General features: G+C 36.2%; 1 protein-coding gene across 5 annotated transcripts in view; it reads left to right on the top strand.

The window, feature by feature from the left end:
- The first annotated feature begins 2,797 nt into the window (after positions 1-2,797).
- RALGAPA1 (Ral GTPase activating protein catalytic subunit alpha 1) overlaps positions 2,798-22,354 on the top strand; it is a 200,128-nt gene continuing 180,571 nt past the window's right edge. For all 5 annotated transcript variants that reach the window (XM_069558714.1, XM_069558708.1, XM_069558712.1 and 2 more), the window contains exon 1: positions 2,798-3,397. In XM_069558714.1, coding sequence (XP_069414815.1) covers positions 3,292-3,397 — 106 coding nt within the window. In that variant the 5' untranslated portion in view covers positions 2,798-3,291. The remainder of the gene's footprint in view (positions 3,398-22,354) is intronic.

Genomic DNA, 22,354 nt, shown 5'->3' with positions numbered 1-22,354 from the left:
AAAAAGAACTTCTCTTTTGCAGTAGTTGTAGGAGAGAGTTTTATTAGACTGAATTGGTCACGTGCCCATCCCTAACACTCTTTCTTTGCTGAGTGCTAGAATACCAAAGTTTAAACGGGGCAGTGTAGAAGCATATCAAATGAGACCAAGAGAGGGGGGGCTTTTCAGAGAAAAATCTGGGTATGATTACCAGACGGTAGGCAAGCCAGCATATATCCACCACAATCAATGTGGCTAATTACTTTTTTTTTTTAATTCCACTTCAAGTTTAGAAAGAGCAAGAGTCTAGGTCAGCTTTTCCTGCATCATCTTAACAAACTTAGAGATTGGTTATAATCACTATGAAGTGGGAGCAACGTATAAAATCTGGACATGTTATAGCCTTTCCTCAATACGGGTTTTATTCTTTGATCCAAAGTGCTGTGCATTTCCTAACTATAAAATATATCCTTAAGCAAATATGTATACCAAAAAAAGAAAAAGAAATGATGTCTTGAATTTATTAATGCCACATTTTTTCCTCATTAACACAGATATTCAAGTACTGACTGCAAGACCATTGGGCATCTCTTTTTAACTCTTAAAATTTACTTAAAAAGGAATGGATACTCAAATTTTACTAAGATGTGGGGACAGGGAGGAAACTACTGCCATTTCTAGCAAACATGGCTAGAAATGGTGAAGCCCTGAGCCTGAACAAAGGTGGTGATAATGGAGAGAAGAGGACTAAATCAAGAAATACTTAAGAAGTAGAATCATCAGGTGTTGGTAACTGACTGGATGACAGAGAAGAAGCCTTAAGATGAAAAACTGGATTGAAAATCTGAGCTAATAGTGGTAGTACCAGTGGAGATATTTAACGAAGGAGGAAGATCAGGTTTGGGAGTGGAGAGGACAAAGATGAAGTGTGTTGTTTTGTATATACTGAATCTGAGTAGCTTGTGGAAGCTCAGAAAAGACACTTGGGTTACTAATAGGGACACAGGTGTCCAAAATCACCAAATAAATGTTAGCCAGAATCATGGGGTTGGGTGACTCTTGTACTAGCAAAAGAAACCATTTTAATGTAAACATAATTTAAATATCAACAAATATTTGTTCTGTACCACAGGACATATCATAAATTTTTCAAAAAAGGCTTTATTTTCAAGGGGTTTCTATTCCTATACATACATCTTAATTTGTTTTGTGAGTTTAAAATTGGTACATTAGATTTTCTTAATTTTCTTTAAATAGACTTGTTTTTTAAGTTGTGAAAGCAATATATGACTTTTAGTTAAAAAAAAAAGCTAAGCAAAAACGTAAAGAAAATAATTAAATTCACCTGTGATTTTACTTTGCAGCTATAATCACAATTGTGGAGGTTTTTTGAATTTTTTTCTAACTACATTTTACATGCATAGTTTCTTTCATAGTTTTGATAATATTTTCAGCACTGTGTTGCTTTTTCGTTTAACAGTATCTTGAGTATTTTCTATGTCATTAAAAAGTCTTCATATTAATAATTTTCATGGTTCCGTGACATTCTACCTACTGGATGTTTTATCTCCTGATGGACATCAATCATTTCCAATCTTTCAGTGTTATAAATCATGCTTTAATATTTTTATATAAATATTTTCCCATTTCTGATAGTTTAGAATAGGGTCCTAAAAGTGAAACTAATGAATCAGTATATATAAACATTTTTAAATGTCTTACTTTTGTAGTCATTACTGCTTCTTTCTAGTAAGCAATAGGATTGTCTGCTGCTGCCCTCACCTGCTGTAAGATGACTAACTTAAAACAAACTCCTAAAAACATTTGACCGGTAAAATGTTACATTACTTAAAAATAAGCTATATTGACTGTAAGAAATCAGATGAGAGTATACTATAAGCATACACTTTCATGAAACTCTAGAAAATGCAAATTCCAGGTGACAGAAAGCAAATCAGTGTTTGCCCAAAGACCAGGCTGGGGGCAGTGGGAGGGGGGGATTAGAAAAGGGTAAGGGAACCATCTGGGGGCTGATGAGTATGTTCACTATTTTGACTGCTTAAGTTTTCATGGTCATGTGCAAATATCCAACTTACCAAATTGCACATTTTGAAAATGTGCAGTTTACTGTGTATCAAGTACACTCCAATAAAAGCTGTTTAAATTGTTGAAATGTTATTTTAATCTGAGTTTTAAAAATTACCCACGAGTTGTGAACATTTTTCACATGTTTTAGTTGAGTACACACTTCCGTAATACTTGTTTCATGTTTTCTACTAACTTTTCTACTTGTGCTTTAGCAATTTTCTCCTGGATTTGTGAACTCTTTACAGATGAAGAAAATTAACCTTTACAGCTCTCCAGATTTCTTTTCCCTGTAATTTTTCTTTCTACTACAACAAGCTTTTGGCAGAACTCATTTGTGTAAGACAATTTTAACCAAGAGGATGTACTATAATACCACAAATCTCAAAACTACAGTAAATTATTAACCATCAGTTTGCAATATAAACAAAAATTCTTTATACAGAATTCAAATTAAGGAAATGAAGGGGTGTTAAAAACAAAGCCTTCAGAAATGGCGTCTAAAATGCACTGCACATCTACTCTGATGTTCTGGAGCTATGTTCTTAAGTTACATAGTAAATAGAAGGGACAGGCGGAGGACCTTTAAAAACAGACTACTCTGGGAGCTTCCAAAGGCGCACACAAGATTTTCCTTTCCTGACTTTCCCAGGCTACTCTTCTGGCTACTTACACAGGAAACTAAAGGTAATGCCACGGGTGATCTCACGCTGGCGTGACGTCAAGACTTGACGTCAGAAGGCGGTTGCCACGGGGACCATTCGCCACCGACGGCAAAGTCGTGAAACCCCATCACCACACTCCGTCTCCTTGGCGGCTGCTAAAGAAGACTTAACCTTAAGGGGGCCTCAGGGAGAGAGGAGTGTTGCCGCTGCCGCCGACAGCCGCACCTCCGCGGCTACGGGTCCTGGGTGCCCGGCCCTGGCCTGTGGCGGCGAGCGGCGGCGGCGGCGGGCGACGCGCCTGGGTCTCCGTCCCTCCGTGCAGTACTGGAAGAGGGGAGCCGCCATATTGGAGCTAAAGGCGAAGGTGCCTTGCAGACGCCGCGCGAGTCGGGTGGAGGTGGCGGCCCTGGCCTTGGTCTGGGAGGAGTCGACTGCGCCGGGGCCCGCAAGGCTGGGGAGTGAATGAGCCGCTCGCACTAGTCTCCTCCCCGCCCACTCCCTCCACTTTCCGCCGCTTTGACCTGGCCGGGAGGGGGCCGGAGTCGGCCGTGGCGGCGGCAGGATGTTCTCCAAGAAGCCGCACGGGGACGTGAAGAAGTCTACCCAGAAGGTGCTGGACACCAAGAAGGACGCGCTGACCCGCCTCAAGCACCTGCGCATCGTCATTGGTGAGGGGCGAGGGGTGACGGCGTCTGGAGGCCTGGGTTGCTCGGCCTTCCCTCTCCTGGGAGCCCCTGGGGACTCTCCCTCCGGCCCTGGCGCGATGCGCTAGTGGAGGGCGAGGCATCGCCTCTACAGAGACGCGGGAGGGCGGATAATTTGGGGAAGGGAACACTTGGTAGTTGGCAAACGCTAATCACACAGAGGGTTACCTCGTTTTGAGTTAATAGCCCGAACTGATTTAAAAACACTTACTACTCAACAACTTAGAGTATTTTTAGACTTTCTGGAGACTTGTTGTTGCAGATAATGGTGTTTATAGGATATGTTTGTCAGATGACTACCGCCATCCCCACCCAAGTGAAAAGAAAAAAAAAGACAATATAAACCCTAATCTTTCAAGTTTCTTGGCTAAGGAGGGCAAGGAGGAAGCAGTTACACCTCTTTGGGAAGTGGGTGGTTCCCTAAAAGCTTGTGGGAAAGAGCCCCGCCCTTGTTAATGCACCTTGCTCATAATTACTATCATTTAGAGGGAGAGCTATGATTAATTGTAGAAAACAAGGTAGTTTATCGCTTCTTTTTCTTTTGGAGAATCATACAACATTCTATTTTTAAATAAAATTTTCTTACCGTCTGTTACCTTCTCTTTTGCGTCCAACCGAACTACTCTTGAATTGTGGATAAAGGGTTAAATGAGTTTAACCCACTCATTTTGGCCCACTTGGTAATTTCGTGGGCCAATGGGCTGTAACAATACTTATGGAACAACTGGTCCAGAACTTGAATCTTTTTATACGAAATTTGAGGTGAAAAGGAAAGTTTGCCTTTGTTGATACAGAGAGTAAATGGCAGAACTGAGTTTAGCACTCAGATGCCTGAATCCTAGTCCGAGGTTTATCATCTCAGGCTCTCTTCGTAAAGAATGTTCCTTTTGGAAAATGACGTTTATTCAGTGAATTAAGTCTCTCTTATTTGAGGTGCATGTTTCTCTACTATGTGGTGTACTCACACCAACAGGATACTACCAGTACTCAACCTTTGTATGACTCTTTACTGTGTACGGTTATTTCACGTAAGTGGTAACTGATCCACACAATAACTTTAGAGTTAGTAAAGTTATTCTCCATTTTTTACAACTAAGAGAGCTGAAGTTTGGAACTGTTACCTGGTCATCCAAGTACTAGGAGGCAGAGCCAGAACCCAGATTTCATGTCTCCAATTTGTTTTTAACTCTTTCTGCATATATGGCAGCAAATCTGTATCCCAAGTAAATTATATTTATTGTGTAATAGAAAGCGATTAAGTCCAGTTTAGCAATGTAAAGAGAGATTTTTTTCAAGAAAATACAAATTTTCTAGACACAGTTGACATTGTGATCTTTTTATTTTCATTTCACTTGAGAGTTAAGCCATTGAAAAAATTTGGTTAGGAGACTGTGACAGGGAAAGTTAATGTGTAGGAGATTTACCACAGATAATGGCAGTTTGAAATTGAGGACAGTGATATTTGATAACCTACTTAGGACAAAATGTAGGTTGGGTAATGGCAGAGCTCTAAAATTGAACTCCAATAGAGTATTGACATGTTCTAAATTAATTGCCACAGTTCGTTAGTTAAGGAATGGTTTGTTTATACTTCTTTGGCCTTAGAAGTTTTTTTTTTTCCACCCTGGAGACATGGTCTGAATGAAGAGGTCATAGGTATCAGGTATTTTGTAGGGCCTAGCTTTCTCAGTTTGAAAACAAAACAGTGTGTGTTTGTTTAAAAAAAAAAAAAAACTTTGCTTTTTAGTAATTTTATTTTTTTTTTAAAGGAGCATATACTATCTATAATCATTTAAAATATTCTTAAGAACTTTCAAATGGAGGACTCTGTTTTCAGACTCCCTGCCCTGTGAGTGAAGGAGGTCCATACAGAGAGATTACTGCACTCATTTTAGGACAGTAACTCTCAACAGGGACTGTTTTGCTCCCTTGAGGACAATGAGAATGTCTGGAGACCCTGTTGATTGTCACAACTATGGAGATGTGCTTCTGGCATCTAGTGGGCAGCAAGTCAGCTGAACATCTTGAAATGCTCAGGATAATCCCTCACAACAGTATTCCAGCTCCAAATGGGAATAGTGCTGAAAACCTTGTCAAATGTAGAACAAAAAACATGGACCTCTAAGTACTATACTTGGTTCTAACATTAGTTAATTGAATTAAATATTCTGTATTTCTGAGTGGTCACAGTGACTTTGAAATATAATTAGTGTAATTCCTAAGCAAATGAGTAGGGGAGAGTAGGACTGCAAAGACTGGAAGATGTCTTAGGGCTCTCCCAGATGGGAGAGCCACTTCAAATCCTTTTTGCAAGTTAACTACAGGTTTTTATTAATCCATAACCACTATAAGGAAACTAGTTTGCAGAAGAGGGTATTCCCAGTTACACAGGATTTTGATTTTTTTTGGTCCCATCTAAACTGTATTTTTAACCTTTAAATTAAACTGCCGTTCAAAGGGTATTTTTAGAATTCAGTGCTTACCAGTATACTGCTGCTGCTGCTGCTAAGTCGCTTCAGTTGTGTCTCACTCTGTGTGACCCCATAGACGGCAGCCCACCAGTCTCCCCCGTCCCTGGCATTCTCCAGGCAAGAACACTGGAGTGGGTTGCCATTTCCTTCTCCAATGCATGAAAGTGAAAAGTGAAAGTGAAGTCCTCAGTCGTGTCCGACTCCTAGCGACCCCATGAACTGCAGCCCACCAGGCTCCTCTGTCCATGGGATTTTCCAGGCAAGAGTACTAGAGTAGGGTGCCATTGCCTTCTCAGGCTTACCAGTATATGAGAACATAATTTAAGCATCTAATGTAAACCTTTGTCCTGGCATGTATTCCCGCTGAAGGACAATTCCAGCTGAATTTATAGAACTTGGAGGATTTAGATTTAAATCTACTGTGTTTATTGATAATGTTGTATATTTGATTTTTAGGAACTGGAAGTTAGAATTATTACAGACTAGAAATAAAACCTTGTCTAGTTGCTAAAGTTTCATTGCTCTGCCCTATCCCCTCCCTTTTTTTCCCCCCCAAGGAATGGCCTTATGATACTAAGCACAGAACTTAGCATTATGCTAGCCACTTGTTAGATACTTAGCATATAATGGATATTGACTAAATGTTAATTTTCTTGTATGGTATGGTAACAGTTCAGTCTTCTTGGCTTAAAGAAAGGTAAGTGCTCACCTAGCTAATCAATTTTGGCTCATTCTTTCTAGTAACTTTATTGAGGTGTGATTGATAAATGATATGTCACACAAATTTAAAGCATATAATTGAATACTTTTTAAAAAGTTGAAGTATGGCGATACACAATATTGTATAAGTTACAGGTGTACAATAGTGATTCACAGTTTTTAAAGGTTATATTCCATTTGTAGTGATAAAATTGGCCATATTCCCCATGCTATGCAATACGTCCTTTTAGCTTATTTTATGCACAGTAGTTTGTACCTCTCAATCTTCTACCCCTGTCTTGCCCCTCTCCCCTTCCCTCTGCCCACTGGTAGCTGCTACTTTGTTCTCTGTGAGTCTGCTGCTTTTTTTGTTACATTTGCTGGTCTGTTTTATTTTTTCGATTCCACATACAAGTGATGTCGCATAATATTTGTCCTTCTCTGACTTATTTCACTTAGTGTAATACCCTCCAAGTATGTCCCTGTTGCTTCAAATGGCAAAATTTCATTCTTTTTTATGGCTAAGTAGTATTCTGTTATATATACACCACATCTTCTTTATTCCTTCATCCATTGATGGACACTTAGATTGCTTCCATATCGTGGCAATTGTAAATAATGCTGCTGTGAACACTGGGCATAGTTGAATACTTCTTGACATACATACACTTTGTGAAGCCATCATGACATCATGATTAGGAATATAGTCAGATAATCAAGAAAACAAATGACATCTGTAATCTCCCAGAGTTTCCTTTTGCCACACACTCAGTTCTTTCTGACTCTTTGTGACCCCTTGGACCGTAGCCTGCCAGGCTTCTGTGTCCATGGGACTTCCCAGGCAAGAATACGGAGTGGGTTGCCATTTCCTACTCTAGGGGATCGTCCCAACCCAGGGATCAAATCCATGTCTCTGACGTGTCCTGCGTTGGCACTGTGCCACCTGGGAGACCCATGCATAACATATACATGGAATTAACAGTGCTTACTCTTTTGGATTGGTTTCTTTTACTCAGCACACTTTGAAATTCCTCTATATTTGTTGTGTGATGATGTGTCTATAATACATTGCTCTTACCGCTTTTATTATATGGATATGCTATCATTTGATTGTCCCGGTCACATGTTGATGAACATGTGGGTTTTCACTTTTCGACTATTACATGTAAAATTGCTGTGAGGTACACCTATTGTGTAGACATAATGCTTTCTTTTCTCTTGGAGTCAGTACTTAGGAATGGAATGGATGAATCCTGTGGCAGTTGTATTCTTTTTAAAAACAAATGTACTGCTTCTTGGTTTTTTTTTGTTTTGTTTTGTTTTAAACCAATTTACAGTCTCACAAGCAGTATATGAGAGTTATAGGTCCTGTAGAAATGCACCAACACCACCTGATATGGTATTTCTTTCCCTTGTCAGTTCAGTTCAGTCGCTCAGTTGTGTCCGACTCTTTGCGACCCCATGAACCGCAGCGTGCCAGGCCTCCCTGTCCATCACCAACTCCCTGAGTTTACCCAAACTCATTGTGTTGGTGATTCCATCCAACCATCTCATCCTCTGTCGTCCCCTTCTCCTCCTGCCCTCAATCTTTCCCAGCATCAGGGTCTTTTTCAAATGGGTCAACTCTTTGCATCAGGTGGCCAAAGTATTGGAGTTTTGGCTTCAACATCAGTCCTTCCAGTGAACACCCAGGACTGATCTCCTTTAGGATGGACTGGTTGGATCTCCTTGCAGTCCAAGGGACTCTCAAGAGTCTTCTCCAGCACCACAGTTCAAAAGCATCAATTCTTCAGCACTCAGCTTTCCAACTCTCACATCCATACATGACTATTGGAAAAACCATAGCCTTGACTAGACGGACCTTTGTTGGCAAAGTAATGTCTCTGCTTTTGAATATGCTGTCTAGGTTGGTCATAACTTCCTTCCAAAGAGTAAGCGTCTTTTAATTTCATGGCTGCAGTCACCATCTGCAGTGATTTTGGAGCCCCCCAAAATAAAGTCTGACACTGTTTCCACTGTTTTCCCATCTATTTCCCATGAAGTGATGGGACAGGATGCCATGATCTTAGTTTTCTGAATTGTTGAGCTTTAAGCCAACTTTTTCACTCTCCTCTTTCACTTTCATCAAGAGGCTTTTTAGTTCCTCTTCACTTTCTGCCATAAGGGTGGTGTCGTCTGCATATCTGAGGTTATTGATATTTCTCCCAGCAATCTTGATTCCAGCTTGTGCTTCCTCCAGCCCAGCGTTTCTCATGATGTACTCTACGTATAAGTTAAATAAGCAGGGTGACAGTATACAGCTTTGGCGTACTCCTTTTCCTATTTGGAACCAGACTGTTGTTCCATGTCCAGTTCTGACTGTTGCTTCCTGACTTGCATCCAGGTTTCTCAAGAGGCAGGTCAGGTGGTCTGGTATTACCATCTCTTTCAGAATTTTCCACAGTTTATTGTGAACCACACAGTCACAGGCTTTGTCAAGTTACTGTTTCCCTGATATCTGATAACACTGAACTTCTTTTCACGTGCTTATTTGCCATTGTATATGACTTCTTTGATGAAATCAAGTTCAAATATTTCACCTGTTTTTAAATTGAACTGTTTGCATTCTTACTCAGTTTTGAAGATTCTGAATATATTCTCTATGTGTGCTAAGTCACTTCAGTCACATCTGACTCTCTGCAATCCTATGGACTGTAGCCCGCCAGGCTCCTTTGTCCATGGGATTCTCCGGGCAAGAATACTGGAATGGGTTCCTGTGCCCTCCTCCAGGAGACCTTCCCCACTCAGGAGTTGAACCTGCGTTTTTTATGTTTCCTGAATTGGCAGGCGGGTTCTTTACCACCACTAACACCACCTAGGAAACCGTGTATTCTGTATATAAGTACTTTATCAAATACATGATTTGCAGAGTGTTTTTTTTAAATATTATCTTTTAATTCGCTTAACATTTTATTTGAAGGAATAGGAATTCTTAATTTTGATTAAGTTCATGTATCAACTTTTTCTTATATGGTTTGTATCTGAAACCTTTGCCTAAGTCCAAGATCATAAAAATTTTCTCCTATGCTTTCTTCTAGAGTTTTATCATTTTAGGATCTATGTCTGTGATCCATCTTGAGTTAGCTGTGAATATAGTTTGCGATATGGAAGGATTTTTTTTTTTTTTTGCATATGAATCTCCAATTGTTCTAGCACCATTTGTTGAAAAAGACTTTCCTTTCTCTGCTGAATTGCCTTTGTACTTTTTCCAAAATTCGGTTGTCTCTATATGTATAGAACTATTTTGGGACTGTTTTGTTCTGGTGATCTGTTTATCTGTGTTGCTGCCTATACCACAGTGCTTTTTATTGTTGTTGTTATTATAACTTGATAGTAAATCTTGAAATTAGATGGTTTTCTTCCTTTTCAAAGGTGTTTTTTGTATTTTTTTGCTCTGGGAGAAGGGAGCTATGCCTTGTCTTTTAATTTTCCATAAGATTAGCTTGTCAATTCCTAAAATAAATAATGAATAAATAAAAATTTTGCTGGGAATGAGATTGTGATGAATCTGTAGGTCAGTTTGGGAAAAATTGACAGTAATAATTTCTCTGACTCATGAAGAAGGTATGTTTCTTCATTTTATATAGACCTCCTTTAATATCCCTAGCAGTGTTTTGTATTTTTTAATCTACAGGTCTTAAATGCATCTTTTGTCAGTTATCCCTAAATATTTTGTACTTTTTATATCCTTGTAAATTGTATCTTCATGACTACTTCTGATTGTTAGTAAAATACCGTTGATGTTTATATATTGAGCTTATATGCTGAAACTGCTAAATTCACTTGTTCTGTTAGTATTTTATAGATTTCATTGAATCTTTTACATACATGAACTCATTAATAGAGTCTTTAAGTCTTCTTTTTATGCCTTTGTATCTTTTTCTTATTTTATTGCACTTGCTGGAATTTCTAGTACAGTGTAGAGTAGAAGTGGTGAGAGTGGATATCCTTGTCTTTTTATTGATCTGAAGGGTAAGGTGATCTGTTTTTAAACCAACCATATAATATCATGTTCATTGTAGGCTTTTGAATAAATGTTCTTTGTCATGTTGAGAAAGTCTTAATCTTTCAGTTTGCTGAGCGTTTTCATCAAGAATGGATACTAGATATGTCAAATGCTTTTTTCTGTTTCTGTTGAGGTTAACAGGTTTTTAAATTTTTTTTCATTTTGTTTTTTAAATACTTTGTTGTTGTTAACTTTTTTAAAAGTCTCTTGAATTTGTTACAGTATTGCTTCTGTTGTTTATGTTCTATTTTTTTTGGCCTTGAGGCATGTGGGGTCTTAACTCCTGGACTAGGGATTGAGCCCACACCCTCCGAACTGGGGGGCAAAGTCTTAAGTAACCCATGAACCACCAAGGAAGTCCCTCATTCTGTTAATATGATAAATTCCAGTATGGATTTTCAAATGTTGGGTCAACTCTGCAGTCCTCTGTAAGCCTAAGTTAATTGTGACATCTTGTCATTTTCATATAACGTTGGATTTTATATGCTAGAATGTTTGTAATTTTGTAGTTATGTTTATGGGGGATATTACTTTTCTTATGTTTTTGCTTTTTTTTTTTTAAACATAATGTTAGCCGTATAGTATTAATTGAGAAACATTCCTTTCTCTTTAGTTTTCTGAAAATTGTTCATAGAAAATTTGTATCTTTTTTTTTTTTCGTGAACATTTGGTAGACTTCACCAATGAAGCCCTCTAGATACACAGTTTTCTTGGAGGGAAGGTTTTTAACTACTTTAGTAGGTAGAGGGCTGTTTGGGTTATGTTTCTTCTTAAAACAAGTTTGTGTCTTTCAGTTAATTTTCTTATTTTATATTAAGTTGTCAGATTTATAGGTATAAAGTTGTTCATAATGCTTCCTATTGTTCTTTGATACCTATAGAATCTGTGATGTCATACCTCATTCCTAATATTGATAATTTATCTTTTTTTCCTAATCAGTCTGGCTGGATGCTTATCACTTTTACTGATCTTCTAAAAGAACCAGTTTGTTACTTCATTGATTTTTCTCTATTTAATAGATTTCTGCGTTGGTCTTTATTATTTCTTTTTCCTGCTTAGTTTTAATTTGCTCTTTTTTCTAGTTTCTTTAAGTGTAAACAGGTTATTAATCTGAGACCTTTTTTCTTTATAATGTATGCATATGTTGTTAGAAATTTTCTCTAAACAGTGTCCTACAAATTATGGGTACTTTATATTTTCATTTTCATCTAGGTCCAAAATGCATTCTGATTTCTCTTTTGGTTTCTTCTTTGATCTATGGGTTATTAACCTGTGTGTTCTTTAGCTTCAAATATTGACAGAGTATCCTGATACCTTTCTGTTATTGATTTCTGCTATAATTTCATTATTGTCAGAAACTATGTTTTGTGACTTGAATTCCTCAAAATTTATTGAAATTTGATAGCCCGGAATATGTTTTAACTTGATGAATGTTTCATATTTACTTGAAAACAGTATATATTCTCCTGTTGTTGGTTGAGTATTTGAAAAGTGTCAAGACAAGTTGTTTGATAGTATTGTTCAAGTCTCCTATATCCTGGCTGAATTTCTTTCTCCTTGTTTATGAATTATTGAACATGGGGATATGAAATTTCTGACTATAATTGGGGGTTTGTCTATTTCTTTTTGAGTTCTATCAGATTTTGCTTAATGTATTTTGAAGCTCTGTTACTAGGTTTCTAAACATTTGGGATTATTATCTCCTCTTTATAAACTGACTTCTTTTGCCTTATGAAATGATCTTTATCTGTGGTAATAACCTTTGCTCTGGAATCTACTTTAATAGTGATATAGACTTCTGCTTTCATTGACTAGCATTACTAGGATATATATTTTTCTGGTTTTAATCTATTTGTTTTGTTACATTTATATAAAGAAGATTTTTTTGGAGCCAGCGTATATGTTTGAATCTTAATTTTTAATATAATGTAATACTGGCCTTTTAGTTAAGATATTTGGAGAACTTTTTTCTTTTTTTCTTTGTCGCTGTGCTGTACCTTACATTCCCAGAACTTATTCATAACTAAAAATTTATACCTTCTCACCCTCTTCACCCATTTTCCCCTCATACTCACTGCCTCAACCAGCATTCTGATCTGCTTGTTTGAGTTTGGCTTCATAGATTTCACGTGTAGGTGAGATCACACAGTATTTGTTTCCCTGCCATTTCACTTAGCATAATGCCCTCAAAGTCTGCCTGTGCTGTAGCGAATGGCAGTGTTCGGTAGAATTCACCGTTGAAGACATCTGGTTCTGGATATTTCTTTGTTGGGATACTTTTGATTAGTGATTTAGTCTTCTTACTCTTAATTGTTCTGTTCAGATTCAGACCAATAACTTATCATTTAGAACTGGATGATGTACAGTTAAAGTCATTATTGATTTGAGTTTGGTTTAAATTTTGTGTCTGTTATCTTGCATTTTTCTATTTGGCTTTTCATGAAAAGTGAAAGTGAAGTCACTCGGTCGTGCCCGACACTTTGTGACCCCATGGACAGTAGCCTGCACCAAGCTCCTCTGTTCATGGGATTTTCTAGACAAAAGTACTGGAGTGGATTGCCGTTTTCTTCTCCAGGGAATCTTCCCAACCCAGGGATCGAACCCAGGTCTCCCACATTGTAGACAGACGCTTTACCGTCTGAGCCACCAGGAAGCCATTGCCCTTTTTTTGTATTAGTTGAATAAATGGATGGTTTTTTTACATTTTTCTTTTTTTGTCTTAATTAGCTGTAATCTTTTAATATTTTACTGGTTGATTTAAGATTTATAGTAAATATTTTCAACTTGCCAGAGGCTATTTACTATTTAAGTAATATACTGTACCACTTCTTGTATAAGAACTTAACTAGAGTTTACTTTCGTCTTCCCAGACTTTATACTTTTTTGATCATACATTTACTTACACATTTTGTCTAAACAAGCAGTTATCTTTTAAGGACTTCTAAATAATGAAGAAAAAGGTATATATTTACCCATGTAGTGCCATTTTCAGTGCTCTTCATTCCTTTGCAGAGATATTTCTATCCATCCAGCATCATTTTGTTCTTGTTGGATTTCCTTTAAGATTTCTTGCGTAATGATGCTCTGCTGGTGATGGATTATTTACTTTTTTAATGTCAAAATCGATATTTCGCTTTATTTGAAAGATGTTTTGCTGCAGTTATAATTCTAGATTGATGGCTTTTCTCCTTAGACCTTTAAATAAAGATTTTGCTCTACTGTCTTTTTGCTTGCATTGTTTCTGATAAGAAGTCTGCTTTCCCCTTATCTTACTCTGTATGTATCTTCTTTTTTCTCTTTTTTTCTGGCTACTTTTAACACATTATTGAGCATGGAATTTTTGCTGAAACTAACGCCTGTGGCGTTAATACCTCTCTGACCAGTGCTCAATAATGTGTTAAGATTTTCTCTTCATCACTTGTTTTGAACAATTTGATTATGATGTGCAGTGGTGTAGTTTTCTCAGTATTTCTTGCCATAGAATCATTGAGATGCTTAGATTTGTAGATTTAGCATTTTCATAAAGTTGGTAAACTTTTGGGCCATTTTTTCCCGGTTATTTCTTCCCTCACTTCTTTTATTTTTTTGTTTTACTTATTGGCATATTAAAAGGTATTAATATCAGGCTCATCTATTAGGAAGTATTATATTGAAAGATCTTATAGCGTTGGAAAAAGAACTGATATTCTTTCCATTTTTTTTTAGATTCTTTTTTCTGTGTTTTATCTTGGGTAGTTCCTATAGCTACTCTTCAAATTCACGAGTCTTTTCTTTTGCTATATTAGTCTGCCATCCCTCTGGTTTATTTTTCATCTCAGATATTGTAGTTTTTATCTAGTTCTTTGTGTATGTGTGTCTGTATGTACATATAAAATTATATCATCTGTATATTTTCTTAGCTTCTTGAACATATAAAATACAAGTAAAATACCCTCTGTAATATTTTCTGCTCATTCTAACATCTCTATCTATTCTGGGTCAGTTTCTGTCAGTTGGTTATTCTTCTCATCCTGGGTTGTTTTTCCTGCTTCTTTAAATGCTGAGTTATTTTTGGATGTCTCATTGTGAATTTTACCTTCTTAGCCTCAGGGTATTTTTATATTTCTGTAAATTCTTGAGCTTTTTACTGAGATGCTGCTAAATTACTTGAAAACAGTTTGATTATTTCAAGTCTTGCCTTTAGAGTTTGTTGAGTGGATCCATTTAAGGGTAATTATGTATTATGAGACAATACCTTCCTGAATATTCCATTCGGTACCCCACAGGTATGAAGGATTTTTTCATAGCCCAGCTCTTGGGAACAGGCACTGTTCCCCAGCTTATGTGAGCCTCTGGCACTGTTCTCTCATATTCCCTCACATAGTTCTTTTTCCTGTCTTGGCAAGTTTCCTTGCACATGTTTATGCTCAGACTGAAAGGAGACCTTCTCCAATCTCCTAGGGCCTTCCTAGGTATGGTTCTTTCATCTTTGGTACTTTGTCATGTGGACTCTGATTACCTTGGTTTCCTTGGACTGTCAGCTCATTTTCTCAACTCAGTTTCCACTGGCTCTCCTAGATTCCCTTTCCTCTCACCATGGCCTGTAAACTCTTGAGTCAGTAAACTGGAGCTGTCAAAGGTATACGTCATTTGTTTGCCATCTGTCAGGAATGACTTTCCCTATCTGATGTCCATACCTGCTTGAAACATACAAACCAAAGAACAGAAAAACCCCTGAAACATAAACAGTTTTCAAAGCATTGGACATCAGATGCCGATAGTAAGTTCTAAATGAATGAGACTGAAAATTGGATTCCTAGCCATGCAACTTGGCCCCTACTTTTTACCATTTTTATATTTAGAGAAGAAATTTATGATCAGTTGACTATTGATTATATCTGTGAAAAATATTTAATTGTTCACTAATCTGAATATATCAATGTTTTCAAAAAGAAAGTTGGATTAAAATATCTTAAATCAGGAAAATGAGAAACTAGTGTTCATTAGATATAAAAAATAATATATAAAGACAGAAACAAGTATTGCTTATGTTCATTAAGTAAATAACTTGAAAGTGGTATAGATTAACTTGGAACAGATATGCCTGGAAATCTGAAATGTATAGGAGTCACTGTGAACTGTAAACTGCCTATAAAAATAAACTAAGTTGATATTTGAATATGTTTTTAGGATTTGATATGCAAAGTTAGTAAGTAATCCTATATACATGTCATTAGACTTTTTATTATTCTTTAATTTGTATAAACTCTTTATATTCTTTAGTATGACTCTTGAAATGTTTTATCTTTGTGTATTTATGAAGAAGTGATATACTGAGCAGATTATTTACATAAACAATGTTACTGGTTAATTTGCTTAGTAAACCAAACTGTTGCATAATATACCAATTTTTTTTTTTTGTATTTTTGCATTAACACTTCTCTTATTAAGGATTTTATTCCATCCAAAGAATTTTGCATGGCTTATAGGACTGGATAAAATGTAGATTAGAACAATTAGTGATGAACAGCTGAATAGCCATTACTTAAAGGTAACACTGTAAGGTTCCAGAGATGAGCTGGTTATAACTATAAGGCATTGAACTTGATTCTTAGATTTCTTGGCAGCCAAAGTGAAAAGAGAAACATGTTGAGTTACAAGTTTACAGTGTCTTAGAAAAGAAAGCATACTTTTTTTTTTTAGTTAAAACTTTTTATTCTGAGTTCAATCACAATTTGTGTATATGTGTACATTCATATATTATCTAATGTCTCTTTTAGAAAGGTCATGTAGTAGAAATAGGTTTTGGAGAAAATAGAAAAATAGCCAATTAGTATGTTTGTTAGATCTATTCTAACAGACAAGATCAAATGTCTACAAATACATGTCTATAATTTTTTTTTCTATTCGTATAAGTGACAGCACCATCTTTCACTAAGATTGACAATGTGATAGAAAAAGAAAATTTTATCTTAGTCTCAGTTTCTTCTTCAACTTCTTGTTACCCTCTGGTATTCTACATTTCATTTATATTGAATGAGAAATCACTTTCTGTGATGCCTATGCTTTTGGTAATGGTATTTACTGTACCATAATCAATAGCCCATTTCTTTTAACCTTCTTACTAAGAAAGAATAAGAGGGAGGAAGGAAGGAGAAAGGAAGAAAGAAAGAAGCATCAGCACTAAAATAATAATCCCACCTATTGGATTTCAAAACTACAGTCTGGAGGGACAGTTACTATAGAAAGGAAGTAGACTTTGTATGAACTCTTAAGTTGGAAACCTAATATGGTTTGCATACGTGCTTTAATCCATTTTTAGGATATATCACTATTACTTACAAACCAGTTTTGAATCGGGTATGCTGTATATGAAAGTAGTACTCCGTGAATATGAGTGGTAATAAGACTTCTGGGCTGCTCACTGGTGCAGTGAAAAAGTAGACCAGACGCTATCAAGAAGGCACCTAAACAGTGTAAGATGGCAACTGTATTCAAAGAAAAGCAAGGGGTAAGAATTATGCTTACACCTGAAAGCCTCAAGCCTTAAAACCTCTTCCTTAAGAATAGCGGGAAACCTGTAGAGCTTTGCTGAAGCCTTCTCTGTCATCCGGTAGGTATAGGGACTTTTCCTATTTACTTCTAATAATTTCGTTATTTTACTACAATGTAATTACTAATTTGCATGCCTATATCTTACAACCTTCCTGAGAGTAGAAGTGTGTCTCTTAAGCTTTGTATCCCTAACCTCAGCATAGTGCCCAGCATGAATTAGGTGCTCAGTAAATATTACATAATTCATGAATGAATATATTAGGTACGAGGAGAGCAAAGCTGCTCTTCTTTGAACAACTTCCTTTCGATGAAGAATAGAAAAAACCATTAAAGTCAGTATCAAAAGAACCCCCCTTGGTTTATATCTTAATTACCTGTGCAAAAAATTGGCTCAAAATCTAAAATTTGTCCCGTGTGAAACAGAAAAATAAAAGCAAAAAAATAGGATGTTAAATGAAGAATGCTTATGGCATTATGGCAGAGGTTATCGTATAATCTTCACCATTATTGAAAGAGCTAATGACTCATATAACATCTGATTTTCAAAAAACTTATGAATCAGTGAGCACAACAACATGTCATGTTTGAAGTATATACCACCACCCCCCAACATACCTAACAGAATAAACTGACTTGAAGATAGACACGGAGGAGAGGATGAAACAGAATACTGAGTTTATGGCTCTTAATTTGTCACAGCAGCCACAATATACTGATATAAATCTTTTAGTGTTTTGTTGTTTTGCTTCTCCATATGAATTTGAAAATCAATTAAATTTTATAAATATTGTTGGGATTTTAAAAATTGGATGGCCTTGAGTCCATACATTTAATTTAAAGGAGATTGACATCTGTGGTATATCTGCAGTTGACCCTAAGACAGCATAGAGTTAAGGGCACCAACCCTCTGCACAATTGAAGATCAACATGTGGCTTATAGTTGGCCTTCCACATTCCTGGTTCTACGTCTGCAGATTCAACTATGGATTGTGTAGTGCTGTAGTATTTACTTTTGAAAAAAATTCATGTGTAAATGGACTTGCACTGTTCAAACCTGTCTTTTTCAAGGGTCAGCTATATTCTTCCTATCTCAAGAAGTCTCCATTTATCTAATTAGGCTTTGCTTAAAGTTCATAAAAGAAAATTTTATATTTTTCTCTGAGAAAGATTAGCACATCTTTTATGGTCAGGAATAGGTGTATTTAAAAAGAATGTTAAAAGAGATGGCTTCTCTTTGCTGCAGAAGGAACTCATGTGACCACTTCATTAAACGGTGGTTTAGATAAAGATTAGGAAGAAAGAATGTTCATTTGGATAAAAAGCATATATAGATCACTACTTTATATCTTTATGTTCTACATTACTTAGATTCTTCAGTATAAAAAGGAAGACAAATTAAATACATACATTTGCAATATTGAGAGAAGACAGCTCTTAAAACTTAAAGTTAGAAATTGCCACAGAAATGTTGGATAAATTTGCCTTTATAAAACACTTAAAATTTTTAATGGTAAAATCTGTCATTAACAGAATTAAAAGACAAACAGCCAAGAAACTTTTGCAACATGTTTAAAGGCATTAATTTGCTTAATTTATGAACTGTTAAAAATGTATGAAATTGGGAGAAAATTGTAAAGGGCATTGTCAAGACATAATGGAAGGAGATTTTCTCTTACATTGCTGGCCAAGTGTAAATTAGAGGGCTTCATTAAATGTGAGAATTTTAGATGTACACCTGTATATGCTTTGAAACCAATACTTCCGTTTCTTAGTATTTTTTCGCCTGAGGAGCTAAGTGGATGAGTGTGTCTAAACACTGCAGTGTTGTTTAGAATAATGAAAAAATTGAACTAAATATTATTTGGGGGTTGATTTTAGAATTTAGGTATGGTTCCTTTAGATGAACATTAGCATTCTCAGAAATTGTTAGCTTTCTAAAATTACTTAACAAATAGTTTGACCTTTGAACACAGTACATTTTAGATGTGGGTCTATCTCTTCTCTATCTTTTGGAAATTTTTCAAGAATGGAATTGTTTATAGGAGCATCTATCATGTATAGAAATAAGAGTTAATATTTTTGAACACTTACCTGTGACAGGTGCTGGACCAAACATTTCACGTGTGTTACCTGACTTAATTCCTTCAACAGACCAGTGTGGCAGATAGTAATTGATCTCCAAGGAAATTTGAGTATTAAATAACTAGTAACAGGTATATAGTGTGTACAGTCAGAATATCTGGGTTCTGATCTCAGCTATATTATTTGCTTAACAATTTATAGACGCTTTGGCTGTCTATAAAATTAACAATTTCAGGTATTATATGAAAATGCATTTGAAGCACAGAGTTTATGGAAAAATTTAAAACATTTGAATTTTAATTGGAACCTTAAAGGTGCTAAAGTTGAATCAGATATTAATGATCTAAAGTCAGCAGAACCTCTGAATATACTTGATGATGGTCTTGATTTTGTATTTTCAGTTTCTAACTTATTAAAAATGGGTAAATTAGGAACTTATTTAAAAATTATATTTTGGTAAAACAAAGAATTGAATAAATGAAAGGAAGTGAAATTCATTGTTCATGTTTTATTTTGAATAACACAAATCTTTGAGTTGCATCACTTAGCAACATTATTCTGTGCTTCACTACCCCAAATTGAAGTGCCATAGCTAGTAAAAGGTGTGTTTGTGTTACCAAAAATTTGTCAGTGTTTGAATTTTTTAAAATCAATAGCTTCAGAGTACCCAGTCATCTTTTCTTTTCCGTCAGTTGTCCTTAGGACTTTTTGAAGGCAAGTTGGTTGTTACCATAAGCTGCTGCTTATAATCATGCCATTTCTTGCAAACTGTCTTTAAGAAAAATAATTATTAATTTCTGCCTCCATTTCTTTCAAAATCTGAAAATAATAGTCCTGAGCAACCATTAAATAGCTGATATATAGTGCTTTGCTAGTTTCGGGGCAACTGCAAAAGAATAAGGGACTTGATGGTATAATAAGAGAATCATGTCAAATATGAAACATAAGTATAAAAGGCAAAAGGGTTATATATATTATATAATATTTATTTGGCTGCATTGGGTCTTATGTAGTTGCCTGACCAGGGATTGAACCTCGGCCCCCTGCATTGGGAGGATGGATTTTGTAGTCTCAGAGGGATCATATATAAACAAGATGCCTTGAAGAAAGCTTCATGAAGCTGGGTCATTTGAAGTGTACCTTGAAAGAGGATTGAAATTTTAGTAGATGTAAAAGAAGAGCACAGCTATAAATGCAGGAATGTTGAGGGCAGTGGTCTTTCAAGCTTTTAAAAAATAAGGATATCAGGCCTCACCCTAGAAATGAAAATTTAATGGCAAGGTTCCCGAATTCATTGCAGGAATAGATGGCTCATTTCAAGTACCAGTAATAAGGATACTCACCCTGTATACCAAAACCTCTGCATCATTCTTCCCAGTCAATACTACTGCTACTCAAAATGTAGCCTACAGACTGGGGCTAGTTTTTCAGCTATTTATTTACAAGTCTGTAACATGTTAAGTGCAGAAGTTGAGGTGTTGAGAAGCTCATCTCAGTGTGATAATGCTGTGACATCCAATTGTGTGATTGAGGACTTGCCTTGTTGAATATAGCGTATAGACCATTAAATAGAGTATAGGTGCTTTTCACTGTATTTTCTAGCAATTTATTGTAAAGCATTAGTCTGTTTTGAATTAGAATTTAAAAACAAACAAAATCCCCCCCAAACAAAAAGCAACTGTCCCTGTATATAATTTGAGAAGCATGGTCTACACAGTGTTTAAAATTAACTTTTCACATTCTGACTCATTCTGTTTTTATCCTGTTTTATTTTGTTATTGTTTTCACCCTCTGTTTTAAAGTATGCCTTCTTCTCCTAGTGTAATAGTATTTACTTTCCCTTCCTAGTACTTTAAAATATGTGTATGTTTAATTATTTTCAGTATTCAAAAGAAAGCCTTTGTTTTAGGGATATGAATTGAAGAAACTTTTCTATTTTGGAAGTGCAGAACTAGATCGAGAACAGGTTTCAAGATTGAGCGAAAATAGTTTTTCAGTCTGATTTTTTTAATATGTATTTATGTCTTTTGTGAATAGAGATGTAATGCTTCTCACTTTACGGTATATATGTGATTTTTATTTAATGTCTAATTTCTGTGGCAAAAACTTGCAGTACAGTGTTAAATAAAAGTGGTAAAAGCAGACATCCTTGTCTTATGTTTTTAGGGGTAAAACTTTAGGTCTTTTACCAGTCATTATGAAGTTAGATATGGGATTTTCATAGATACCCTTTATCAGATTGAGGATGTTACTTTTATTATATATAATTCAGTTTTTTTAATCTTTGCCTGTGTTGGGTCTTCGTTGTGGTGCAGGCTTTTCTCTCGTGGCAGTGAGCCCAGGGGCTCCTCGTCATTGCAGTGCATGAGCTGCTCGTTGCAGTGGCTTTTCACTGCCCAGCATGGACTGTAGGACTCGCAGGCTTTGGTAGTTGCCGTGTGTGGTCTCAGTCGTTGCGGTGCCCAGGCTCAATAATTGTGGCACACGGGCTCAGTTGCTCCATGGTGTGTGGGATCCAGACCAAGGATTGAACCCGTGTCACCTGCATCGGCAGGCAGATTATTTACCACTGAAACACCAGGGAAGCCCCGAGGATATATATATACTTTTTATTCCTAACTTTCTGGGTGTCTTTATCATTAAAGAATGTTGGCTATTGTTAAGTGCTTTTTCCATGTCTGTTGAGACTGTCATGTGGGTTTTGATCCTTTTACTAATATGGTATATTGCATTGATTGATTTTTGTTTGTTGAACTGACCTTGCATTCTGAGATAAATCCCACTAGGTCATGATTTGTAATTCTTTTTATATGTTATCTTATTCAGTTTTCTAGTAGTCTGTTGAGGATTTTTGTATCTTTATTCATAAGGATTATCAATCTGCAGGTTTTTTGTAATGTCTTTGATTTTGGAGTGAAGATAATACTGGCCTCATTGGTTTAGTTTGAAAGTGTTCTTTCTATTCTTAGAATTCACCTATGAAGCCATTTGGGCCTGGTCTTTTCTTTGAGGTCAGTTTTCTTTTTTATTAAGTCTGTCTTTTTATGGATCTGTTCAGATCTTCTGTTTCTTCTTGAGGCAGTTTTGGTA

The sequence above is a fragment of the Ovis canadensis genome, chromosome 18 (assembly GCF_042477335.2).
Source record: "Ovis canadensis isolate MfBH-ARS-UI-01 breed Bighorn chromosome 18, ARS-UI_OviCan_v2, whole genome shotgun sequence".
NCBI lineage: Eukaryota > Metazoa > Chordata > Mammalia > Artiodactyla > Bovidae > Ovis > Ovis canadensis.
This window is presented reverse-complemented; position numbering and strand designations above follow the sequence as displayed.